Source organism: Podarcis vaucheri (genome assembly GCF_965113315.1).
Source record: "Podarcis vaucheri genome assembly, chromosome: 7".
Classification (NCBI taxonomy): Eukaryota; Metazoa; Chordata; class Lepidosauria; order Squamata; family Lacertidae; genus Podarcis; species Podarcis vaucheri.
The window spans coordinates 77,230,078-77,257,497 of record NC_138765.1 but is presented as its reverse complement, the minus strand read 5'-3'; the positions used below and the strand labels follow the sequence as shown (position 1 = coordinate 77,257,497).

Below are 27,420 nucleotides of genomic sequence, written 5' to 3'. Positions count from 1 at the left end.
GTTCATCCTCCATTCAGGCAAGTGTGAGAGGCATGTCAGTGTTAAAGGGCTCATTCCAGCCAGGCAAAAACAGTGCAAAGCATGCTGGTGATGGCTGGCAAGAGAGGCTTGGGGGAGGCACATTTGGGCCTGAGGTTCTTCACCCCAGGTGCAGACAATTCTGAGCTAGATGGACCCTGTTCTCTGACTCAGTAGAGGGTAGCTTTCTGTGATCATATACCCAAGTCCTGGGGCAACAACAGGCGGTGATTTTAACTCAGCATTGGGACTTTAAAGTTATTTGCCTTTGCATCTGGATGATGTTAGCTGGGTTCTTTTGAAACAGCAGTTTCTCACCTGGTGTTTTGCTGGATCAGAAACAGCTGGGAGAGGCATCCAGCCCCTTTAACTCAACCCAGGTCATGAGATAGGGAGATCAGGGGTGGGATAGAGGCGTTGCAAGGAAGGAAATGGTCTCCTTATGGTGGATCCTCCGTTTGACAGATCATTCTCCCTGGAATTCTGCCTTTAATGCAGGGATGGGGGACTTCTGTGCCTCCAGATGTTGCTGGATTGCAGTTTACATCAACCATGATGGGATGGGCAGATGGGAGTCTTGGGCAGATGAGAGTTGGACTAATAAAGGGTTTCCCACACCTGCCTTGTAGGTAGGGGCCAGAGAAGGCATTGCCTTGCATTCCGCCATGCCGCTTGCAGTGCTGCTTCCGTTCAACTGCAGTTTGCCTTCTGCCCAAAAGGACATTATTTATATCGCTGTTTACAATTTTTACGAAACTAATTACATAAATTGCATAATTATTGAGTCCACCAAAACCAGTAGCCTGCAAAAGGCTTGCTCTTGTACCTGCGTTCTCGACTTGCATTGGCAACCAGGCAAGCAACTATTCAGAAGGCTGACTCCGGGGCAGAACTGGATGGCTAAGGGGATGGACTCCCTTCCATCTCTCACCCTGGAATAGCAGAAGCTCCCTGGGAGAAATAAGCTCAGTGAGAGCAAGTATAAATTTTATTCCTGCCAGCACAAAGCACTGATTATCTGTGGGCACACCCAGTGGCACCAACTAACCTTTAATAATTTAGGAGCCATTTTTTTCTTTTTCTTTAATTGCTTGTCTCTCCTTTCCTCTCCTCTCTTCCTTCCTCCCCCTCCCCCCCACTTGCACATGCCGTTCTCCATCTGCATCAATCCTCACATTCTCCATTTCTCCCGCGCCTGGAACTGCCGTCCCCTGTAGCATCCGTGTGTCAATCACTCTTGATTTCCAAACCGTCAAGAGAGTGTAGCGTTGTAAATAACACATCCTCTGCATGTCTGCGCGGGCAGGCGGTGGGTTAGGGGGAGGCAGGGCTGTTGCTGGAAGAGAGAAGGAGGGGAGGGAGGAGGCGGGAGCGGAGGAGGGTTTGGGTGGATAGTTGCGGTCATTCGGGATCAATGCCGCTCTTGGAATTGGCAGCGCATCAGGCTTCTAAATTGCAGCCCCCACTGCAATAAAGCACGGCCGGCCTTTTTCAGATAATTAATTTATAAACATTGGAGGTGTGCAGTCACTGGCTGGAGAAAATTCTCTGGGCTTTTCAGCGTGTGAGATCTGGTGGGGCTTGATGTTCTCTTTTTCTTTCAGGGCGGGGTGGGAGGAACCCTCATTTTAAAAATCATTCAGAGAATCTGTGTTTGTGTGTTGTATATATTAGGTTTGCAATATTTAATAGTGTAATCGGGGGTTGTATCCAAAGCTAGTCCTACTCAGAGTAGACCCATTTTGTGTGTGTGTTTGTGTGTGTGCGCGCGCACACACGAACACACACACAAATATAAAATATATAACTTAAATGTGGTATGGAGGGGAGGCAGGAATGTGATTTAACATGGAACATTGTGAAATGCTTTTCAGTATTATTAGTATGATTAATAATTAAGTAATTGTGGGTGGTATTCGATGCTAGCCCTATTTAGAGTAGACCCACAGAGGTTGATGGGCATGACTGGCTTAAGTGCATTATAATTTCAGTAAGCTGCACTGTGTAGGACTTAGCTGGAGACAGCTCTGTGGTGGTGTTTTTGAATGTATAATGAGATACCGTGCATGCAGATTTACTCAGACATAAGCCCCGTTGAATCCCAGGTAAGAGGGTATAGGATTGCAACCATGATCTGCTTAAAAAGGTGCTACCTATGAACCAGGCAGCAGGGGTGGGGTTTTTTAAAGACAGTTTTTAATGCAAGTGCTTTTAAAGACAGGTTGCAGTCTCTACCATCAAACAGGCATCCATCCTTCTTTTATACACCAGGACAGAATGCCTCTTCCAAACTGGGCCAGCTCTTCCATTAGGCGTCTACCTCATGCAGCCAGTTCTAGGAATTCAAGACCAGCACCGAGGTGTTACTGGAGTCCAGAGCTGTGTGTGTGCCCTGAATCTCCTAAGTGAGGTTTCTGCTCTCGGATCCACTGATAGGGGGAGAATAAGGCTACCAATGGCTGCCAGCACTGCTGTTTCACTCAAGTCCAGGGCTTCGCATTGGGGCACCTGGCTGGCCACTGTGAGAACTGGATGCAAATCTAGATGGGCTTTTCCCTCTCCTCCCCATTTTTATCCTCTCAACAACCCTTTTTGCTAGCTAGGTAGGTAAGTGGGGTGGCTGGAGCAGTGTCACCCAGTCTGAGGTTCATGCCTGAGTGGGAATTTGAACACTGGTCTCCCAGGCACTAACCCAACATCCTAACGACTAAACCACACACAGGCTCTCTGCAAGCCCAAGCTGTGAGTGGGCAGGCAACTGCTTGTCCCCCCACTTGCACGTTCTCGAGTCCTTCATGAGATGCTCAGAAAAGGTGACTCTTACATGATCGCTCACCTCTGGGCTCAGCCAGGGGAGCTGATGAGAACAGGACTTCTCCAGTGTTACTCGGAGGGAGGATCCCACGAACTCTCCTTGTCTCCTTGCCTTGCAAACCCATTCTGGCATCCTGGGGATAAAGGCATCAAATGGTGGTGATAAATAAAGCATTGTCTGCTTCCTCCAAAGTTCTTGGTACAAACTGCCGCCAATTAGTGATTGCTAATTACCTGGCTGTGGAAGGATTACTGCTCCTGCTTTAGAAAAGGAGGGAAGGGGAGAGAGGCTTAGCTACCTCAGCTTCGTGGCCTCGGCTGAACATGGATACAAATGTAGGAACTGTTTGTTTGTTTGTTTTTATTCAATTCCATTTCGAATCACTTCCCATAAAATACCTCAAAGCAGTAAAAAGAACAAAACCAAAAATAGCAAAAATCATTTCCATATGTAAAAACGCTTCCATATGTAAAAACAATTCCATCTATACAAACAATTAAAGAACAATTTTGTATATAAAAACAATTACAAATCCAGTACGTTTACAGATTGGGATAAAGATCTCCTCTTTCAGAGGCTTGTTGAGAAAGGATGATCCTTCAATGTGCACCCAAGTCTGTCTGTCTGTCTGTTTTCTGGGAGGGATTTCTAAAGTGTCGGTTCTGCCCCTCTGAACACCCGATTCCTACATCATATGGAACGAACCTCCTGATAAGATGGTACCTCGTAATGGGTTGGGTATATAAGGAGTGAGAAGCTCTTTCAGGTATCCTAATCCCAAGCTTTATAGGGCTTTGCATACCAGTAAGGTAAAAGGTAAAGGACCCCTGGATGGTTAAATCCACTCAAAGGTAACTATGGGGTTGTGGCGCTCATCTCACTTTCAGGCTAAGGGAGCTGATGTTTGTCCACAGACAGCTTTCCGGATCATATGGCCAGCATGACTAAACCACTTCTGGCACAACAGAACACCATGATGGAAACCAGAGCGCACAGAAATGCCATTTACCTTCCCGCCACAGCGGTACCTGTTTATCTACTTGCACTGGTATGCTTTTGAATGGCAGGAGCTGGGACAGAGCAATGGGAGCTCACTCCGTTGCAGGGATTCAAACCGCTGATCTTCTGATCAGCAAGCCCAAGAGGCTCAGTGGTTTAGACCTCAGTGCCACCTGTGTCCCATGCATGCACACCTTGAACTTAACCTGGGAGCTAATTGGCAGCTAGTAGAAATTATCACTGTGTATAATAAATTGTGTGTGTGTGTGTGCACGTGGTGGGGTGCAGAGTATGTGCAAAGCATGACTAGGAGTACTATTTCAGGGGGAGGAACAAAGATTTCAGTGGTTCAGGCAAGATTTCATACCAAGATTAGTGAACCTGCTCTTGGAGAGACCCTCTTTTGTGGAAACCTGCATGTCTAGAGGCACACGACCTTTGGATGGTATTGCTTTCCTGTCCAACTTTGGGAGCTTCGTGGTGGCCTCTTCTCTGGGGACGCTGCACTATATGGATCTGTGCTCTGATCAAGACAGACTGCTATTTTAAGTCTTAGGTTTTAATCTTAGGTTCTTTGGCTGAAGATTTTTCAATGAAAAACAGCAGTTGGAATTGTGTAGGATAGCCTTAATCAGTCCAGACGTGGTTGGACTCCAACTCCCATCAGCACCTGCCAGCATCCTGGGTGATTGGGTATGGCTAGACTACAATTCCTGAGGGCTGGAGGAGGGTGCTGAAAAACAGTGGAGGCGGGACGTGACAACCCTCCCTCCCTCCCTCCCTCCCTCTCATCATCTCCAGGTGTGACCATTTTCTTTCCACTTTTACTGACAGGGAAATCGAGAGTAGGTGCAAACACATGGCTTGTCCAAAGCTACTAATTTGTTGGGTGCAATTTTTTTGATTTTTAAAAGAAAAAAGTCCATAGTCCTGCTTATACATTCTTTGATGTTTTGGGCTGGGGGGGAGTATTTTATTGCCCTACCTCGAGATAAAGGTAAAGGTAAAGGTACCCCTGCCCGAACGGGCCAGTCTTGACAGACTCTGGGGTTTGTGCGCCCATCTCACATCTATTGGCCGGGGGCCAGCGCTGTCCGGAGACACTTCCGGGTCACGTGGCCAGCGTGACAACGCTGCTCTGGCGAGCCAGAGCCGCACACGGAACGCCGTTTACCTTCCCGCTGGTAAGCGGTACCTATTTATCTACTTGCCCCCGGGGGTGCTTTCGAACTGCTAGGTGGGCAGGCGCTGGGACCGAGCAGCGGGAGCGCACCCCGCCGCGGGGATTCGAACCGCCGACCTTTCGATCGGCAAGCCCTAGGCGTTGAGGCTTTAGCCCACAGCGCCACCCGCGTCCCTCGAGATACAGAGGCTCAAACCAGGACCCCTTGAATGCAGAGCTCATGCTTCTAGCGCTGAGCTAGTCTGTGCGCATGCTATACATTTAAAGCATGTGGATTCCTCCCCAGAGAATCCTGGGAACTGTAGTTTGTTAAGGGCACTGAGTGTGGTAGGTCCGTGAGGTGCAAATGAATAGTTCCCAGGGTTCATTTGTCCCTGTTAAAAATCTACCTGCAAAGCTTGGGCTTACCACACACATGCATATTTTATCAGGCCTATGTCTGTGATTCACCCCAATCCTTCTCTCTCTCTCTCTCTCTCTCTCTCTCTCTCTCTCTCTCTCTCACACACACACACACACACACACACACACTGTCTTCATGCCTGGAATTCCCTGCATATTCAGAGAGACTGAGCCGCAAGAGCCACCCAAGGCAGATGCTTCTTCCAGTCCCGCTAGCAGATGCCAAACCACCACCTCCTTTTCCTGTCTCTCTCTCCTCTCCTCTTTCTCCCTTTCCCCGCCCAAAGAGCCTTGCAGCTCGGAAGCCGAGCTCCAGGGATGGTGCAGACGGACGTTGGTCAAGGCAGACTTAGCGTGGCCAGAGCGATATATAGACGGCCAGGGCCGCTGAGATATAAATAAATCCCAGCCAGGCTGAGCTACTAGAGCAAGCAAAGGCAAGCTGTTGCATTGGGGGGGCGAGGAGTGAAGAGAGAGAAACCCCAGCAGATGGGTGAGTTATTACCAGCCGCTCCGGATGCATCCTCTGCTCAGAGGGCGCGCAGGAGGGGAGAGAGCAGCCGAGAAGGACTTGAAAGGAAGTCTTGGTGGCTGAGGTGGTGTCCGGCTGTAGGAAAGTGGTTGAGCCAGGAGCGCAAGTCTGCAAGACAAGCAAGGAGGTAGGTGCCGGCCAGTCGAGGCAAGCAGACAGAAAGGTTCAGAGCTTGGTTGTCTGTGGCCTGGGCAAAGGCCCAAGTCTGACCCTGGAAGCTTTTATAACCCTGCCAGGCTGGAGAAAGGGAAGGAGAACCAATAGGCTGCTTCCTGCATAGGTGGAGTTGCCTTGGAGACGGTTGCCTTTTAGCTCCACAAACACTTGAACCTAATGGTGGCTGGTGCCCCATTTCCTCTAATGGACCAGCCTCCACTGAGCCAAACCTCCATCACTTGAGACCTGGGGGATCCTGGCATTGAGGCAGCATGGGTGAGAAATGACCGTGCTTGGCATTTATGCACGGCCTCAAGTGTGTTCAGGCTTGTTTCACATACCACTGTCTTGGGAATCTTTGTAGCACAGGGAGGACGGTGGTGGTATCAACCCAGCCCTGTCCCCCAATTGCAGAGGCTGAAAGAAAAGTGGAGTGGGGAAACTTGTTGCCCTAGAGATGTTGTTGGACTCCCCAGCGCTTATCAGCCCCAGCCGGCATGAGCAGTGGTCAGGGATGATGGGAGCTGAGAGTCCCGACAATATATGGAGAGCTACAGGTTCTCCAGCCCTGGACTAAAGGCTCCTGGGAGCTGGGGAAACAGAAAGGAGGCTGCCTGCCGTGTCTCTGCATGAGTGGCTGCTCTGGAATTTAAGCCATAGCCCTTCTCCATTGGTATTCAGTGACCTCCTGTCTCTTGAATGTGAACGTTTGATTTATCCCTCATTGCCAATGGCTGTGATCTGGGCTAGTTTCCCCTTTTAAAGCCATCCTGGCTGGCGGCCATTGCTGCACCTTGTGGCAGAGTGTTCCATAAGTTAACTGTGACTCTGTTGACTTCCTGAATTAGCGCTTGGTCTCCCTTAGCCGCGATGCCAAACTTAAGGCTTACTGCTTTTTAAAAGATTACAGTTTTAAAAAATAAGTGGATGTGTCCCAGAAGGCGACTCCACTTGGGTCTGAGTGCTTGAGTGCCCATCCAGGTGTAAAGGGAAAAACCCCAGGGGGGAAAGCAGGTGTCCTGTCCCTCCAGGTTGGACATTTCCTACCATGCTCACTTGATGCAAGAAGCCAACCGGGTGGACCTCACAGCATGAGCATCAGTCTCTCAACAATGGCTCTCAACTTTATGGTCTAGCAGGAAAACCCCTGATGAAACGCACGTTTGGGTTGTAGGACCTGTGTTGTCAAAACAACTGTTCTAGCTCCAGCCCATCTTCCCAGTGTAGAACGAGGATCGCAGTCTTCCTGCAAAGCTCAGCAGAATCTTTTTCTTTGGTGGCTTACTCCAGACAGGGGTTGCATCCCATGTTAGTAGACCCTCAAAGTAGAGGTCATAATTTCTGAATACCAGTTGCTGGAAACCACAGGATGGGAGAGGGCTCTTGCATTCAGGTCTTGCTTGAGAGTTTCCCACGGGCATCTGGTTGGCCACTGTGAGTACAGGAGGCTGGACTAGAATGGGCCATTGGCCTGATCCTGCAAGGCTCTTCTTACATTCTTAGACCATTGAAAGTAATGTACACAAGTAATTTGGGCCTGCTAATTTCAATAGGGCTACTCTCCATAAAAGGGAGTTGCCTGCAACCTGGAGCAGGGTTATCACAGTTGTGTTTTGCAACATATCATTAACGTGATAATAGTAAATTAGTGATGGATTTATACTGCATGTTGCTCTGATTAATTAGGCTTTCCCCCAATGTGGATGCATTATTCCCATCTGGGTGGGTGTTCTCACTCCATGGCGCAACAAAAGCAGGACATGAAATCAAACAGGAGCGTTTGAGCCCTGAAAAGGATTTTTGCAAGACGTTACGGGACATGCCCTGATTGGAATAAAGTAGTGTGTCTTCCCCAAAACATCTGTAGATGCAAAGCATAAAAAGCAGGGGGCACATGTAAATGCCCCAATGACATAGCGAGAGCAAATCATCATGAATGCCCAATAAAAAAAAATTATTATTGAACAACTGATTGATTCTTTAACGAGTCTGTGGTTGTATAAGAAAACACTGATGGATTAGTTAGTTGATGCCTTCTTTCCACCTATCCAGCTTCCATGCACCACTAACTGGGGGCCAGGAGCCCTGCAGTGTCCAAACGTCTTGCTCTGAGAAGCTTAGCAATGGTTGGATGGCTTTTTTTTTGGGGGGGGGGAGTGCAGACAGGACCCTCTCCAGAGCAACAGAGTGACTTGTTATTTTCTCTGCCAAGCACAGACACCCTCATCCTGGGTTTGGTTTAGTTTAGTTGCACAGTTTGCTCTCTGGTTTTAAAGGCCCCCGTTTAGGCAGGGAACTTTTGAGTGCTCCTATTTCAGCCAGTAGACAACAGCTGGATTGCTCTGGCTGGAGATTCCCCCACCCCTGCTTCTCTCCCTGCACCTGAGTGTTGACGGGAAGGATTCTCTTCACTGTTGTCCACTAATTCTCTCTTAAGAGCTAATCCCCTTTAACGCTCTGAAGGAGCCTGATTCCCATTAGGGCTCTTGAAAGAGAGCACTGGAGACGCAGAGTTTCTTGTGGGGGAGGGGAGGGGGTCGCAGCAACCAGGGAGACAGAAGGGTGTAGAATGGAGAACTGGCCAAGAAAGAGCCATAGGGAGCTGGGGAGAGGATGGTGCAAGAATTTCTGCAAGGGTCCCCTATCTTTGCAAGGTTGGAAATGGAAGTGAGAGGATCAGAGGATTTAATTGTTTTTGCATAAAGCAGGCTAGGTCGGGAGTAGCATGGGCGGTGGTGTGGGTGGCTGGGCTGTGCCTTGGGGCATCTTCTAGCTGCCTTGCAGCACTCCATGACGGATGCTTTTCATGATCTGGGATGGAAGGTGGAGGCTTTAGGGTACTGGCTCCCTTCCCCGGGGCTGGGGGCGATGGCTGTGTTCTTTTCTATTTTCTTCCTTTTTTCTTCAGCCTCCATCACCTTCTGTTTAATCTCTCAGCAGCTGCAGATGTTAGAGATTTGCAGGGCTCCCCCCCCCGCCCTCCCCTATCGTGCCAGGAAGGAAGAGGGGAGGAAAAGAACAAAATTTGAGAGGCAGTCCAAGCACACGAGGCGCTTTTGGGTGGGGTGGGAGGTTGTTTTCCATGAATGCAGAAACAGCTTGTTTGGTGGCAAAGTGAATGCTGCGGGTGGACGGGGGACCCAACAACAGTTGTCAAATGGGTGGTGGGGAGGAGAGCCAGTTGCAATAGGTGCTGGGGCTCAAAGCTGGCCTGGCAACTGCTCCCTATCTGCTCTGCAGGCGCTTGTCCCTGCTTCCGGATTTGAAGGCAGCCTAATTGTGTGGCAAAGAGCCATAAAACTCAGCGTTGGAGCATCTGCTTTGCATGCAGAAGGGCACCAGGTTCAGTCCTCTGCATCTCAGTGCGACAGGCCGAAGCCCGTGGAACTTCTTCCTGACTGAGATTAGGCAGGCACCCTCCTGGCTCAACCACAGGCGCGTTAGAAAGATTTCCTTACTCCAGCAGGCATTTTAAGATCTATGTTTGGTCGAAGGAGCTATTTCCCCTTATGGTTTATCTTTATTTGCACTACTTAGACGTGCAAATGATCAAGCAAATCTATAACTGCCATGTAATAGATATCCAGACTAGACTGATCCAAAACCCACGGAGAACTGCTGCCAATCCGTGCAGACAAAACTAAGCTAGATGTACCAATGGTCTTGGCTAGGTGAAAGGCAGCCTCCCATGCAGACAGAAAATACTTTGCGTATGTTCAGAGACTCTTCATCACATGCCAGGAAGCAGTGAAGCTAGTTCACATCCGGCCACAGTTGGGGCCCCCATCTAGCACACCAGCTTACTTAGGGTTTTCTCCTTTTCCCTCCACAGATCTCCTCCGGGCACGACAAGAAGTGGCAGCCGCCGCAGTGCGCAACCCCAGCACCATGGAAGCGCATCTCCCTTCTGCCAGCAACTCATCCAGCCAGCGGAGGAAGCAGGGGCTCCCTCAGCACCGGGATTCACACTTCACCGAGAGGTAGATTGCAACCTTTATGGGGCCTGTGTCTCTTCCCCACCCATCTACCCACTTCCTTTTCTGGCACATGCCCACCCAGCTGAAATTTGTGGGCATGCTGGCAGGTGGGGGTTCCTTGAACTACTTGAGGGTGTAAGTAGCACATGCAGGGTATGGATCACTGGTGGTAGATCAGAATCGAAATCGAGGGCTGGTGTGAATCTTGACAGCGGACTAGGACCCAGTTTGCTCATTTGTTTGTTTTAAGCATGTTTACCCCACTCTGGTTGACAAAAAAAGAGAAAAAGGTTCCTAGGCAGTGGCCCACAGCGATCAAGAGTAATTTGGCACAACACAAAGTTGGGGGGGGGGAGCAACCAAGCTGATCTCTCCTCTAGCAAATGCTTGCTGCTCTTGGAAAGTGCTGGAAGTTGGAGATACAGCCATGAGGGCAGAGGCCCTTTGAGGGTCACTGGATGCTTCCTTGCCGTGGAATTTCTCGGGGTTTTCTGTCTAACTTGGCCTAAGTGTGGTTTGAATCCTGAAGCCAAAGGATAAGAAGACCATAGCTTCACACCTGTTTTGCATGCAGGACGCCGCAGGTTCAGTCACTGGCATCTCCAGATAGTGCTGGGAAAGGCCCCCTGTCTCAGTATTACCAGCACTGACTGGCAGAGGCTTTCCAGGGACATTCGCAGCCTTACTTGGTGATGCCACAGCAGGTTGAACCCTGGGGCTGTCTGCATACACGCAGCAGGTGCTCTGGGTGGATCTGGGCAGGCAAAGGCTTTTGGATGGCTGCTTCTTCCTGTGTGCCCCGGGGTGTGCTTGGTGTAGCTTGACTGAAAATGAGCAGGCCTCTGAGAGAGAGGGAGGGAGGGGGAAAGGGAGAGAGCACAGGGGGGGGGTGTACTTTGCTTGACCTGCCCCACAACCACCCCCAAAGCCAGGCAAAACATGCTGGAGACAGATCTGTCAGGAACGTGGATGTAGGGACTGGTTTCAGCTCTGCATCTCAGCAAGGAAACCTCACCAGCTCTGTGTGGGCTGGAAATCAGCCAGATGACTGGCTGAAAGATCACTTTGGTGGAGCCGGGGGGGGGGGCAGAATGCAAGATGCATCTGAAATGGGCCCTCTTGTCCATCACAGGTGGGCTATTTCAGTTCCGGTTGTTTGCTTTGCTTCCAGAATCCGGACGGTATTTTGTTTTCACGTGTGCATATTCCCCCCTCCCTCCAAACCCAAGAGCTGAACTGCATTTAGGAAGATAGGGAACTGCGTCTCAGTAGCATCAACACTGACTGGCAGTGGTTCTCCAGGGTTGCAGCAAAGTAACGTTCCCAGACCTGCCTGGAGAGACCAGGATTTATACCTGGGACCTTCTTTGTGCAAAGCTGATGCTCTGCCACTGATCTACGGCCCTTAAGGCATAGGAAAATAGAGAGCTACCTTATGTTGAGTCAGCTAAGTAATGCCAACACTGACTGACAGCAGATCTCTCAGTTTTCAGGCAAGGGTCTCTCCGAGTCCTACCTGGAGGTGCTGGGGTTTCAACCTGAGACTTTCTGCATGCAAAGCAGATGCTCTGCCTCTTTGTCCTCCCTTATGACAAAGGAGCGTAGGAGATGGACACAATCAGAGCATGGGTCCATCTACCCCAGTATTCTTGATACTGGAGGGGGCAGATGTGTTTCCTAAACAGCTTTTCATCCAGGTGTTGACCAGCCCCAGGCCTGCTTACCTTCTTCAGCAGGGGTAGGCAACCTAAAGCCCATGGGCCACAAGTGTCCCACGGGGGTCGTTTAACCGGCCCACAAGCTGCCCCCGAACCGAGCCGCCTGCTCGGCATGTCTCCGCATGCTGCACTAAACAGCGTGGCACGGGGATTCGCTTTTGCGGTGCCAGAAATCACGTCTGCGCAGACACCAATGCCGGAAATCGCGGGGGCGCACAGTGATCCGGCCCACGGAGGGATCTCTGCCGGGGTGAACCGGCCCAGGCAAGGTAAACCTTGCAGACCCCTGTTCTTCAGCAAGCCTGCTACCTTTAGCTGTTTATGGAAGTTTTTAATGTATTTAATGTTCTGTTGAAAGCCGCCCAGAGTGGCTGGGGAAACCTAGCCAGATGGGCATGGTTGAAATAATAATAATAATAATAATAATAATAATAATAATAATAATAATAATAATAATTACTGATGCTGCTGCTACAGCCTTCAAACCAGACACTGGTGTTGTTTTAATGATAATAATAAATAATGAACTTTTATTTATATCCCGCCCTCCCCAGCCGAAGTTGGGCTCAGGGCGGCTAACATCAGATACCATTATTCGCTCCTTTCAGAAGTGTTCTGTGTGGCCAAATAACTTGCTTCAAGGCTTTGATTTGGGGGCAGTAGGGAGGCCCATTGGAGACATAGTATATATGCCCTAGCTATAAAACACTTTGCCCCTGCCCCCCCCCCCCAATCATAGGAACTGTAGTTTGCTAACACGGCTGAGAATGGTAGCTCTGTGAGAAGCAAAATACAGTTCCCATTGTTCTTTTGGGGGGGTGGGGGATGTGCTTTAACTTTATGGTGTGTATGCAGCCACTGAATTGAGATGTTTAAAGGGTTAATTTTTCCTCCTCCTCCCGCCCCGCCTTTTGGCAGGGTCCTTTTTTTTTTTTTTAGTCAACAAGGTCAATCAAAGCTCCTTTTGTGTATGCCTGGACTCCCCCAAAGGGCGTGGGTGTTTGAAACTGCAGGTAGGCAGAGAATTGGGGGGGGGGAGTAGCAGTGTTGGATGACGGGGGGGGGGGGCAGACAGAGTAGGGAGATTGGGAGGGGCAAGGCCCGTCCCCCAAGACTCTGGCTTGGAACAAAACTGCAGGTAGATTTATGGTCTCTGCCTTTCCCGGGAGTCAGGCAATAATGCATGTCGTGATGGGGGGGCACAGAAAGTGGGGGGGTGGAATGGAAGCGTCTTGGCATGGTGCTAAAATTCCATTTCAGCTTCCTGTCGAGAACCCGCAGGGATTAGGTCAGTTCACGGATGCAGCAGCGGCAAGAATAATTAGCCACTGAAGAATTCAGCCATTAGCTGGAGGCAGAGAGGGAGGAGGGAGGGAAGAAGAGGCCTGGCAGTGACTCGGGCTCCTTTTACGAAGGTGGCACTGCGGAAAAGAGGGGGTAACCAGGATACTCTCCCCCCCCCCATGCTAGGGCTGGAGAAGGGGGGCGGGGAGTACGGCAGTCAAGCACAGGTACAAAGAGCTGCCTTCACTCTGAGGAACTCAAGTTAGTCACATTTATTTTAGTGGGTCTGCTCAGAGTAGGACTTAGTTGGATGCAACTGCAGCTGGGTATTGAATACTCCTAATAACCACAGGAAGCTGCCCTTCACTCCTCTTGAATTGCACCATTCAGCCAGCCCAGCTTACGGCACCTGCAGCTACCAGGCCCCTTTAGTCTGCAACTCTCTGTTCTTATCAAAGACCATCCTTTCACAGCTCTTGTCAACCTGGAATCTGAATATAGCGACAGAGACTGAACTGGGTGCTGGCTTTCTAAACAAATGCAAAACAAATGCGGAAGGGCTTTGGAGCCATCTGCAGTACAGTGGTACCTCGGGTTACATATGCTTCAGGTTACATATGCTTCAGGTTACAGACTCTGCTAACCCAGAAATAGTACCTCGGGTTAAGAACTTTGCTTCAGGATGAGAACAGAAATCGTGCTCCGGCGGCGCGGCGGCAGCTGGAGGCCCCATTAGCTAAAGTGGTGCTTTAGGTTAAGAACAGTTTCAGGTTAAGAACGGACCTCCGGAACGAATAAAATACTTAACCCAAGGTATATGCAGACAGTTCCGAGGTTTGGTCCCCAGCATGTTCAGGTAGGGCTAGGAACGTCCCCTGCCTGACACCCCAGAAAGCTTCTGCCAGCCAGTGCAGACAGTACTGAGCTGGATGGTACAGTGGTCTGACTCTGCATAAGGCTGCTTCTGGTTCAGGCCTGTTAGAAGTGCCCCATCCTATCCCAGTAAAGTGGGGAGCACAGTCTCAGCCCCATTGCACCCATCCTTGTTACAACAATTCAGAATTAAATGCAGTTAAAACAAATAACAGTCGCAGGAGTAGGGTGGGTCCTGAAAACAGGTACCACAGGTGTGAGAGGCCAGGGTAAAGAGGTGCATGTACACACACTGGAAACAATTTAATGAAGGTGCAAGAAGGTGCCAAACGCACCTCTCTGCAGAGGGGATTCCACAGCTTAGGGCTACCACAGAGAACAACCTCTCCCAAGCCACTACAACCCCTGAGCTTCTGAGGTCAGCGTAACCACCAAGAGGCCTGTGTGATCTTTCAAATATTTGGGGCCTCAGTCATAAAAGACTTCAAACGCTAACATAGTCCCAGAAACAAACTGGCAGCCAATTTTTGAGCAGCAGGGTGCAGCCTCGCAGTGGCTCTTTACCCTTCTTGCCTGCCTGCCTGCAAGCACATCCTAGAATTTAGCCCTCTCCAACTGCCCTCTTTTCCTCTTTGTTAAAAGGTAACTCTTAAGCCTGCCGGGAGCTTGTGATTGGGGAAGAGGAGAGAGGGTTAAAAAATGCAATACACCGGGTTTTAACGGTATAATGTGTAACCCCGTAATGACTTAAAGTATTGATTATTTGAAGGCCATTAGCGCTTATTGTTAAAGAAAAGTCAATACTTTTAAAGCCTCACGAACCATTTGTCTCCTCTTAAAGGACATATCAAATTTAGCAACATGCAGTTAAAATCGCCTAATACCTTTGCACACCAGCCGCTGGCTAGGGTGTGTGTGTGTGTGTGTGTGTGTGTGTGTGTACACACAGAATCATTACAAATGCTGATTTGTTTTCTCAATGCTAGTTTGTCACATGTCATTGGGTGTGTACCAAAACCCTACCCATTTGCCCTGTATTGATGGATGAATGCCCCCTTGGTTTTGTGATCATACAAATTACTACACCAGTGGTGGACCTGTCACACTAAAACTCTCCACCACATCCTAAAGGTAGTGCTGTATTGCTATGGTCTGACTTTGACACACACACGCGCGCACACACACAGATAATTGTGTCGGCTAAAATGAGGGAGGGAATCAGAAATTCTGTCTAAGAAGCTGCATTCTGTGTCCCTGTATATATAATGCAAACGGAAGAGATTTGCATAAATGCTCTCTACATGTTTTATTTTGCAGGTCTTGGTACTTTTCCATAAGTCATTCATTTTAGGGCAATTATAGGATTAAGGAGAAAAGGCCTGCCTGGGAACCTGGGAAAGTCTGATGCAGCTACCCCCTGCCCCTTGACTTCTGGAATTTCAGGCCATACACTTTTCAAGACTTATTTTTTCAGCCATAAGGACTAGAAACTTATGGGTCCCCCCACCCCGACCCCCGTTTAATGACAGGTGATATTCTCAAGAAAGCTACTTTGTGCCAGCTACTTTCCTAGACTCGCAACATCCCATTCACAGCCCTATGTTCTCTTGCTGAATTTGTTCAGTCTGTGTCCTTTTAATTCTTCCAAAACCTGTGCAGCCAGGGAGGGAAGGGAGGGGGGAACCCACAACAGCAACAAACCACAGCATAACTTTCTCCAGCCCCATGGCAACAGCTCCCCTCCCTCTTATCTTGCTGGCAATCACACCAAGCACCAGAGTCACAGCCAATCAATGTGCCCTCAAAGAGACAGAAAAAACAGGCTCTGCTGTAAATAGAGTCTGGAGCCAAAAAGTTCACACAGGAGAAGAGTCAAGATTCTGCCTTGCACAGAAGAGGGGAGTGAAGAATAATCCTAGCCAGAGCACCAGTATCACTCTGACCCACTTCCTTTGGAATTACATTAAGTGTAGTCAAGCTGACCTTTGGTTTTATATCGGGGCGTGGGGATGTGTCCATTATTTATTTAGTATTTATTTATAAGGTTTCTTACCTGCCCCCTCACCGCAAAATCCCAGGGCATCTTACAACAATAGAATCTGCAACTATGAGAACAGATTAAATCATTGAAGTTCAGAAGAGATGTACAACAGTTCCACATGGAACAGAACAGTATAAATTGAGCAAAAGAAGCGGGTCTGGCAAAACAAAAACACCGTAACTGCTGAAAGGCAGGATAAAGAGGTGTGTATTCAGCACATGTGTACAATTTTGGAGCTGGCATTCTCTGCACTTCTGCGGGTGGCGGAACCGCAAATAAGCCCCCCTCTCCCATTGTTTATGGCACCCAAGGGGGTCACTAAGAAAGGGGGCAGCCTGTCAGGTATTAGGGCATTAGATGCATGAGTTCTAAATGGAGCCCCAGCCAGTAACCTGGTTGTTGCATTTTGGACCAGTTGGAAGTTTCTGAGTTGTCTTCAAGGGCAGCCCCACGTAGAGCACATTGCAGTAGTCTAGAGGTTACCATGGCCGAGTTATCTCTATCTAGAAGGGGGCATAGCTGGTGACTATCATCGCTACAGCCAATTCCAATGACCTTCAATTTTTCCATTTCCCTAGTTTCTAAGGGAGTTGTTTCAGCAATGAAGCTGCTCATAGTGAAAACTTAGATGGAAGTGGAGGCACCACCCCAAATAGGGCTTGGAAATATTTCTGTCTGAAACAGGAGAGCCACTGCCAGTCAGTGTTGACAGTGCTTGCATGACTCAGAACGTCCCTTGCCTTAAACCCTGGATAGCTGCTGCAAATCAGTGCAAACAGTCCTGGGCTAGGTGGACCAACTGAACTGACTCTGTATAGGGCAGATTCTCATGTCTTAAGGGGAGAGCTCAGGGGTAGGGCACCTGCTTTGCATGCAGAAGGTCCCAGGTTCAATCCCTGGCATCTCCGATAGCTGGAACCCGGAAGACCCACTTCCTGTCAGTGTAGTCAATACTGAGCTAGGCGGAACCAGTGGAGCCTGACTCTGTCTAAGGCAGCTCCCTGCGTTCCTCTGATACGGGAGGCGAGGTGTTTCATTGGCAAACGGTAGGGTGGGAACAGTCCGATGGAACCAGAAGACTGGCCTAACAGAAGTGGAGGCTTGTTCCTGGCAGAAGGTGCACTTGGCAAAGAGGCACACAGATGGGGATGGGAAAGGGGGAGATGGAGTTGGGGTGAGCAGCAGTCCCTCGCCGGATGTGCTTATCTCTGCGAGACACGCGTGCGCACACACTTGCTGCCAGTGTTTACGGGAGGGCAGCGATGGGTGGGGTGGGCGAGGATGTGCCTGCTTGGCCACAAAACGGTTAAGCGCCACTTGATTTCCCAAATTGCTTCTTATAAAACAAGCGGCACGTCTGCCAGGCTCTCGTCTCCCCATGATTACAGCTAATTACGATTGAGCGGACGCGCCTCCCGGCCCCCGCCAGGCCGCTTTAATTGTCCGTTATTCATCCGCTCGGCTGTCCGGAGTGGCAGCGCACTTGGCAGCCCGGCGACCGAGGGCCCCGGCTAATTGTGAGGCCTCGGGGATTAGGGCAGGTGATTACACACTTCATGGTGTAATTACATAAGCATCGCTTGGCTGCTGCCCCGGCGCTGAGCCCCGAAGGTCATGCGCCGCGTTACCTGAGATTAATTGGCGCTGCCACTGAAGTGCGAGGCGCTGGCGGAGCCGTTATACGATTAGCATTAACATTTCAACAGCGACGGATCGATCCGTGGCTCTCTTCCAGACACCGGGAGCTGTGCAATTAGTTTAGAGGAGAGCTCAGGAGGGAGGGAAGGAGAGAAAAGCTGAAAGCTAGGCATTGGGGGGGGGGTGGCAAGCAAGAAGGGGGGACAGGGAGGGATGGACAGAAGGGGAGCAGGGGGGAGCGAGCGGGACGAGACAGACTGGAAGCCGGGGGAGAGGGACAGATGGGGAGACAACAAGGGGATGGAGACCTGGGTCTTGGAAGGGGAGAATTTTAATCCACTCAGTTATATCTCTCTTTGTGTGTGTCTACACGCACGTAGTATTTGTGCAGTCTCATTAGAAGGAAAAATTCTCCCCTTATGTTTTTATCTCACTTGGTTTCTGAATGTGTGTTGACTGGTGTGTGTGTTTATAAATGGTCTTGTGAGATGAGATTTTACTCCATCTAGTAGTCCCCCCTTGTTTAGTAGGGTAGGGGGTTAGTTTTCCTCCTGACTGACAGTGGGTGAGTCTGTCCATCTTACTTCTTTTCGGTTTCCCCATCCCCCCCAACCCACAACTTACATTCATTTTAACCCATTTCTTCTTTACTTTGCAATTTGTTTATTTGATTTTTTTTGAATTCTCTTTATTGATTTCCGTTAAACAATCAAACACAAATACACACAAAGCAAAATCGTCAGAAAGAAATAAAACAAACAGCAGAACAAAAAAGAAAAAAAAGCAAGAAAAAAATTTGTTTATTTGAAAAAAAACTTGTTGTTGATTCTGTTTCTGAATCTGTTGTTGCTGTTGGGAAACGGAACAGTAAAATTTGGAGACGTGCATATTTTGAAGAATAGGCAGGTTTCAGTTTAGGAACTGCTTAGCATGAGGAACCTCAGGCTCAGGGGCCAAATTTGGCACTCAAGAATCTTCCCCAGGCAACTCCCTGCACCGGTCCTGCTGCACACCGTCCTCAGGGACTTTTGCATGGCTGGGTTTTTCATTGAACTGCAGTACAGTAATGTTTCTTGATTTCCTGGTTGGAACATGGAGAGATGTGTCTGTTTCTGTAAACTTTTGACTTTTGTCCGGCCGTGCAAACACAAGAATTATACTTGTTGCTCTGCCCAATTTTCCCTCTGGCCCCACTCACCTCTGACATGTGGCCCCTGGGTTTCCTACAAGAGAGTGTACAGCACTGCAGCTTTAATCACTAGAATCCTCCCCCCCCCAAAAAAAGTACATTATTTGGTGTTGAGAAACATCCATAAGCTACTAATGATTGAAAAGAGAGCCTGTGCTACTTTTGTGTAATGAGCCGGTGCTGGTTTGGAGGGGGGGGGGGAAAGCAGGGTACGGCTCTGGACCCATGCTCATCTCCCAGGGGAAGGAAACACATTTCATGCTTGCTGGCTCCTTGTCATCTTTCAAGCAAATTTTGCCCTTTTAAAAATAAATAGCTGCTCCCAGTTGAGAAAAACCCAACATTCCGAAATCGCTGTGGCTTCCCAGGCTTGTTAGCCAAAAGGTTGTTAGCCATAGATGTTTTGTCCAGTGGGGAGTTTAGCTGGTTACACTGGCGTTTGGGGTAGATTACCTCCAGCTGTGCAGGCGGGACATAGACATTGCAGCTAGTCAAATGGCTCCCTTGAGGGTGCTCTGAAAGCCCATGCATGGAAGGAAGCCAAGGGGAGCTGCCTTATCTTGGTTGCCGGGGTGGGAATCCTCCAGATGCTGTTGGAACGCCAATTCCCATCAGCTCCAGCCAACAGGGCAGGGATGATGGGAGCAGTCGGCTCCCCATCCTTGCTTTATGCTGTCTGGATGGGAGACTGCTCAGTGCCACTGTGAACTGTTCCAGCAAACACCTGAGAATACAGTACATAGAACAAATGCATGGCAGTTGAGGGGATTGTTTGGGCCATTGGGAGAAGAATGTTGAGCTCCCTGAGTATTTGGACCAGTAAGAGAATGTCTCCTGGTCAAGACTGGTCCAAACAATATACCAAGGGAGCTTAATTCACCTGTTTTACAACAGGTACAGTAGGATCCCTGGCCCATGTTCAGCTCTTGGCCCACCAGGGGGTCCAGTTTGGCCTGTGAGGTAATTCCCTCCCCCTTACCATACCTGCCAATCAATCAGCTGACATCAGCTGGAGGGCAGGGTTCATTCCTGCTGGGTGCTGCTCCACCACTGTGTTCATCGCAGGGAACATGCAGGCAAAGCAGACCTTCTCCCCACCTCCCAGCCTATCAGTCAAATGACATCATACTGGCATTAGATGATTGGCAGGTGGGTGTCCCCACCCACCTGTCTAAGTTGGAGGAGCAGAATGATAAGATGTAGGCCACTGGGCCAAAAGAGGTTCCCCACTCCTGCTTTACAAGAAGGGTGAGAAATTTAAACTCCATTTTGTGTTTTCATATGTTTGTCCCCGCCTCTCCTGGTTAAGCTCACCAGTTCACTGTGGGTTGCTTAGCATGCCCCTGTGTTTCTGTGCTGAGCAAGGAGCATGTCAAAACTGTATAGCTTCTACAGACTTGGTCAAGGCCACATCCACACCCTATATTCAAAGCACAACCATGCCACATTATACAGCCATGGCTACAGCACCCAAAGAATTCTGGGAGTTGTAGTTTGATAGGGGTGCTGAGAGTTGTGAGGAGACCCCTGTTCTTCTCCCAGTGCTGCAGTTCTCCTAATGATTAAACCATGGGTAGGCAAACTAAGGCCTGGGGGCTGGATCCAGCCCAATTGCCTTTTAAATCCGGCCCGTGGACTGTCCGGGAATCAGCATGTTTTTACATGAGTAGAATGTGTGCTTTTATTTAAAATGCATCTCTGAGTTATTTGTGGGGTATAGGAATTCGTTCATTTCCCCCCCAAAAATATAGTCTGGTCTCCCACAAGGTCTGAGGGACAGTGAACCAGCCCCCTTCTGAAAAAGTTTGTTGTCAACAGTAGTTGAACAGACAGTCCCTCTTCCCAGGGAACTCTTAAGACTGTGAAGGGAAGAGGGGCCTCTTCATAACTCAGCACCCTTAACAAACTACAGGTCCTCCCAGGATCCTTTGAGAGAAGCCATAGCTGTTTAAAGTGATGGTGTGATGCGGCCCAACACTCCCCCCCCCAAGTAAAGTGCTTAACTTCCCTCTGCTTTGTGTTGTTTTTCCCTTTAGGGAGATGTCCCATCCACCCCCTCTTCTGTCGCCTCAGAACGCTCCTCACATTGCATTAGGCCCGCACTTGCGACCCCCCTTTTTAGGGGTACCTTCGGCCTTGTGTCAGACGCCAGGTGAGTGTTCCTGTCTGTGCTGAGGATTATGCCATTATGCCATGCAGCAAAACGTTCAAGGAGCGAGGGAGGTATGCGGTTTTGGTGTTCTTCCTTTAGCAATGGACAAATCTGTCCATTTCAGTTTTCTCTGGTTTTGTATCCCAGCTAAGCTTTAACTCAAGATGGACCTGGTAAAATCATTGGACCTAAGTCGTGGCCACTAATTTCAATTGGTCTCCTGTTGAGTCAGACTAGCATTGGCTACAACCTTCCATCTCCCACTTTTTTCAGTTCTAATTTCAGTCTTCCACGTCAGTTTGCAATATTTTTCTCTTTTTTTTAAAAAAAAAAAAGTCCTCATGAAAATTTGTCAACATTTTTGTGTGCAACTGTGCTAATTATATATGCACTCTTTGTATGTGCTTTTGCCTAGCACACACGTTTTTGTATCTATATAATATATTCATTTTCATTCAAATGTTCCCTAATATATGTGCCTTTGTGTATATTACGTGTCTGGAGAACTGCATTGCAAAAATACAGAGAAGTACGGATTTCGAAGCACAGTTGCCTGTGTGTTGTTTTTGGAATTGTATATTAAGTAGTTTCCAATTTTCCCCTCTGTCATCCTTCATAGTCAGAAGGCATAGTGTAGAGGTGGAGTGCATGCTTTTGAATGCAAACAATCCAAGCTGCTAGCCCCTTGCATCCCCAACAGGATATTAGGGAGCAGGGCTGAGAGAGGCCTAAGAGCAGGGCTTTGAATCGTCAAAAGGCTGGATTTGAGTGCAGTGGTCCGGGGTTCTGGAGTGGGGGGAGATCAAAGACCTGTTACTATTTCTGCTGCAGGGTCTCTGTCCCTAGTGTCCTAGCACATCCAGTCAGCATGAAAAGGAGAGCTTTTTAGCCACTGAGAAGTCGTCTTCTAATCCTTTGTGCTGATTTGGAGCCAGTCAGAGTGAAAGGAGTTGAGTAAGCCAGTGAAGATTGACTCCTAGGGTCATTCTGGAGAAGGCACATTGGAAGAACACCAGGGAATTGTTGTTCAGTATGCTCCAAAGTAGGGTTTCCCAGATTTGGGTCTTTAGCTGTTTTTGGACTACAATTAACATCATGCCTGACCTCTGGTCCTGCTAGCTAGGGATGATGGGAGTTGTAGTCCAAAAACAAGTGGAGACACAAGTTTGGGAAACTTCTCCGAAGCTAAGCAGTTAGGGACACTGCAAACAAGGGGCTTCTGTTTCAAGGAAGGGTGAGCAAATTTTATTATGTGAAATGGAACTTTGGGGAAAACGCAATTCAAGTCACTCCGAAATAAGTTATTGGAACACTCCAAATCATTTGTCCATGTATATGCACAGAAAATAATAGATCTAGCCGAAATGCAGCAGAAGGAGATCAGTATTAGTTGTTGCAATGCACCCCTAATTATTATTATTGATTGACTATTGTGAAGGGATGGTACACTTCTGAAATTAACACTACCGTAGTATTTCTGAACAACCATGCATTTGTGTTAACCTCCGGATCCTTCCCCTCCCCACAGGTTATGGGTTTCTACAGCCAGCCCAAGCGGAGATGTTTGCACGACAACAAGAGATGCTGAGGAAGCAGAACCTTGCCAGGTTAGAAGCACACAGTTGATGGAGATGGGCCCCAGCTCAGTGGGAGAGCATCTCTACGTGTAGATGGTCCCAAGTTTAATCCCTGGTATCTCCAGGTTGGGTAAGGAGAGACACCTGCCTGGAGAGCTGCTACCAGTCGGTGTAGACAGTACTGAGTTAAATGGGCCAATGGCCTGACTTAGGTGTCGGAAGGGAAGGGTTGTAGTTCAGTGGTAGATCAGTTGTTTTGTATACAGAAGGGTCCCAGGCTCAAGCCCTGGCAGTTCCATGCATGGCTGAAAAGCACCCCTTTCCTGGTACCCAGGAGAGCCACTGCCGGTCAGTGTAGACAGTAAGTGGACCAAGGATCTGACTCTGTGTAAGACAGCTTTTTTTGGGGGGGGGAGAAGAAGGAGGCCCTCCCACTCCCTTTCTTCTAGCTCAGGGGTAGGCAACATAAGGCCTGGGGGCCGGATGCGGCCCAATTGCCTTCTCAATCCAGCCCGTGAATCAGTGTGTTTTTACATGAGTAGAATGTGTTCTTTTATTTAAAATGCATCTCTGGGTTATTTGTGGGGCATAGGAATTTGTTCATCCCCCCCAAAAAAAATATATAGTCTGGCCCACCACATGGTCTGAGGGATGGTGGACCGGCCCATGGCTGAAAAAGGTTGCTGACCCCTATTCTAGCTAGAGCTGTGGGAGGTGGGGGCCTTGGCCATGAATTCATCCCTGATCTCCCATGCATATCCTTTGAGAAGGAGAGATTAGCTGGTACGCTTCATTGAGCCAAAGAGTTGGAGGCTGTGCCAGACACGTTTATCATCGTTCCCTTCCAAGGGCTCTCTCCCGGACAACCTCCCTTCCCCTTAAGGGGGAGAGATGGGAGGCTGGGGAATCTCCCTGGGATGTGGGAGTTTTGGAAAGCATTGCAATTTGCCTGGCAGTGCCCCCCCCTTGTTTTTGCCAGGTTAGACTCCAGCTTCCCCTTTCCAATTGGAAGCAGGGAGAGGGGGAAGCAGAACTGCCTGGGTGATGCAAGGATGTCGGGGTGGAAAAATATTGCCGGAAAGGGAGATGGATAAAACTTGCTTCCAAGGGTTGATAGACCCATTGAAAAGAATGGATGTGACTCCGTTGCACCCATTAATTTCAGTGGGTCTGCTCTGAGTTGATAAAACCAATACGCATTGCTGAACCACTGCTATTGGTTTTGTGTTCTGCTGTTTGTTGTATACCGCCTTTCATCCGAAGAATGCAGGGTAGACCGTAACATAAAAATACAAGTGAGAACACAAAATACATAATAAAACAAAAACAAACCAATAACACCCCCCTAAACACATTTAAAAAGCCATAGAATGTTAATCAGCCCAAGACCTGGTTTTTGCCTGGCGCCTGAAAAGATGTTTCGAAGGCGCCAGGCAAGCCTCCCTGGAGGGAACATTCCACAAATGGGGAGCCACTGCAGAAAAGGCCCCGGTTCTTGTGTTGCCAACTGCCGGACCGGTCATGGAGGAGGCACATGAAGAAGGGCCTCAGATGATGTAGGGCTTTGAGTTTGTGCAAGTATCACATTCCATTTGTATTCAGATGGGTTTCCCCCCCCTCCCCTCAACAACCCTGCGAGGTAGATCACTTTCACACCCCATTTTATTTGTGGGACACTGCAATTTGGAGACGAGGGGGTAGTTTACCCACAGCTGCAAGGCGGGTCTGTGGCAGAGAGGTAGGACTCTGGCTCTGAGCCTCTCAATTCCTCCCAAACCCATCTCACCCATTTGCCTTCATCCATTTAGGCTTGAGATGTCAGCAGAGATCATCCGCCAGAAGGAGTTGGAGAACCTCCACCGCCAGCGGCTCCTGGCCAGCGACCCGATGAGCTTGCACCCGGGCCTGCCACCGGACCACCCAGCCCTGCGCAACGTCCACGACATTCCCGAGGGGCACCCGCTCCGTGACGAGCTCTCGCGGAGGAACGCCATGTTGGTACTCCGCCATAATAACACCCCACTCCTGTCGCTCAACCACGGGGTCCCCAGCGCCTCCACCACCCCGCCCAAGGAACAAGGGAGTCGGAGGGGGAGCCGGAAGTCCACACACCACCGGGCCGAGGCACCTGGCCAGAGCGAATCCAAAGAGCTGTCCGAGAGCCGCCTCCCTGATGGCAACGATGAGGAGATGAAGGACTCTGAGAGCGACGCCGACATGAGCGAGGAGAAGCTGGACAGCACAAAGGCCGAGAGCAGCAGCCTGGCTGGCGAGCTGAAGGAATGCAAAGAGGCAGCGAAAGCCTGCGATGGCGCCAAGGAACTGGGCGATTTATCTGCCAGCCAGAGTGCCCCCTGCAGCTCCTCCAGCGCCGAGTCGCCCAGCCACCTCCTTGGCCCAGTCATCAACAAAACCGAGGCAAAATACCTCCCACCGGCCTCACTCCCACCTCCGCAGCCGCTGCCATTTGGCTTTCCGTACACCATGAGCCCCTATTTCCACACAGGTAGGTGGCGGCGACGGTTGTCTTTGGAATTGGTACTTTAAGAATGCAAGCAGACGTCGGGAGCGTGCAGAATTTTCAGGTGGAGTGTGCCTTTGTTTGCAGAGTTTGGTTCACAGCCGTACCATGTGCTGAATGCATTTGCACTCCTTGAAAATTCATGACTCCCCTTACAGAATCCTGGGAACTGTAGTCTTTCCAATTCCCAACACCACTAATAAACTACAGTTCCCAGAATTGTCCGTAGTTGCTAAAAGTGGCACAACAATGCTTTAAATATATTATGTGGATATGGCCTTGGATTCTGGATTTGGAGGGGGCGCTGTGAAGAACCCCTTCTCTCTCCCTTCTTTTAACATGACAACACCCACCAGCCCAGTATTTCCACTTTCTTAAAGAGTCTTTGACTACACATAAGCGGTGGTTCTGCTCTGGCCAAGAAAGGTGATCTGATACATTTTTAAAGAGGAGCAGGCCTCTCTTTCCTTCTGATTTGTTTGGTTATAAGAACCTTTTTTCTCATACAGTATTACTGTTGTGTTTCTTTTATTTTCTTGTTATTGTTTAATTGTTTCTGACGGTGGCACTGTGACATATTTGGGCTCTGTAAATCCTGCTTTTTACCTGTATGGCTGTGTTTTTAATTCATGGAGGATATGTCTATCAATGGCTACCAGCAGTAATGGCTCTAAATACCAGTTGCTGGAAACCACAGGTGCGGTGATTGTGCTCTTGCACTTGGGTTCTGTTTGCAGCCTTCCCACAATGCACCTCCAGTTGCCCACTGTGAGAACAGGAAGCTGGAGTAGATGGGCCATTGGCCTGACCCAGGAGGGGTCTTCTTACATTTTAGGGTTTTTTTATTTGGTCATTCTTAATGGCTTTTTAATGTAAGTCCCTTTGGGTCACTCTGTAAGAAAAGGGACTAAAAAATAATAACAGCAATGAGTTTTCCAGGCCTTTTGAACAGGCTGACTTCCACCCAATTCTACACCCTCCTATTTGTGAGGTGCTAAAAAGTGTTGTCAAATGTTTTTTTTTTTTAATATGTGTTGATTTTTGTACTGGGCAGGGGGGAGACCATTTGTATCTTTTGCTGGCAGGGGAGAGATACCTTGGGCCAGCTTTGTGACCCTAAACATCTCTTTGGCTATATTTCAGGAGCTAGCTGAGTTGAGTTGATATTTGTATTCCGCTTTTCCAACAACAAATGTTGAAAGCTTCTCACAATAGCATTTAAAACAAAAAAAATTGCAAACACTGTAATATCAAACCCAATAGCATATAAAGCAAACAACAGCAAATTCATCAACACAATGAATACTGTTCAGTAATGTATGAAGCTGCCTTGGTCCATCTATTTCAGTGTTGCCTATACTGACTGGCAGCAGCTCTCCTGATTTCAGGCAGGGGACCTTCTTAACCCTACCTGGAGATGCCAGGGACTGAACCAGGGGCCTGGTGCATGCAAGGCAGATGCTCTGGCTGCTGGGCTTACAGCCCTTTTGTTACAGAATCCCCCCTAATGTCCGCTGTTGTTTGTGTGTGCATCCAGCTCCAGTTGATGCTTGGCAGGTGAGGTGTGGTTGAGTGGGTTGCAATGCGATTTCATTGCTCTTTTGGTCTTGCAAGGTCAACCTGGCCTTGCTTGGAAAACCCTCCTCCAGGACAGATGTTGATAAATTGCTGGGCAGGGAACAAGGGAAGGACCTGCAAAAATGATTATGGACTTTTCAGGATTTGGAAAGGAATAGGTAAAGGTGTTGTTGTTAAGATATATATATACTGCCCTTCAACGAAAGATCTTAGGGCTGTTCACAAGGCATGACATAAGTATAGTTGAGCTGGATTTGGGGGGCACCTTTTTAGTCCTATCAGAATGCTTCTTAACCATCTCCGTGTTTGTACCCATGGTATTTTGTGTGCACAATTGCCTTTGGAACTTTCCCCTGGAGTAAGGAGCACTTGTAAATCTCCCAGGCATGGGCGTTCCCATGTTTCAGAGTGCACATATTGTCTTCTTAATGGCAGCTGTTCTGGCATAGGTTGATGAGAGTTGTAGTCCGAAATAGCTGGAGGGCACCAGATTGGGGAATGCCATTTCGTGTGAATGAGTGCCGCCATAACGCGAGCTGAAACTTTCAGGCTTGTTTTCGAAGCCTCTGCTTTTCCTTCCTCCTGTTTGCTACCTAGCATGTTCAGCCAGGGAAAGAAAGAGGGAACATGAGCTGAAGTGGGTTGGTGGGGGAGGGGGAGGGGGAGGAGGAAGCTGCTTTGGGGAGAAGAGATGGAGGCTATGCAAGCCACTTGGGTGATGGAGCCGTCCTTCTTTCAAGAGGAGCTCATCGGGTCAAGGCAAGCTC

The 27,420-nt window shown here is 49.0% G+C and overlaps 1 protein-coding gene across 13 annotated transcripts in view; it reads left to right on the top strand.

The window, feature by feature from the left end:
- The window catches only part of SAMD11 (sterile alpha motif domain containing 11), a 321,250-nt gene that overhangs the window by 275,370 nt on the left and 18,460 nt on the right, over window positions 1-27,420 (top strand). For all 13 annotated transcript variants that reach the window (XM_082229928.1, XM_082229931.1, XM_082229922.1 and 10 more), the window contains 4 exons: window positions 9,938-10,085; window positions 20,862-20,977; window positions 22,506-22,584; window positions 24,363-25,060. In XM_082229928.1, the coding sequence (XP_082086054.1) occupies window positions 9,938-10,085; window positions 20,862-20,977; window positions 22,506-22,584; window positions 24,363-25,060 (1,041 nt within the window). The remainder of the gene's footprint in view (window positions 1-9,937; window positions 10,086-20,861; window positions 20,978-22,505; window positions 22,585-24,362; window positions 25,061-27,420) is intronic.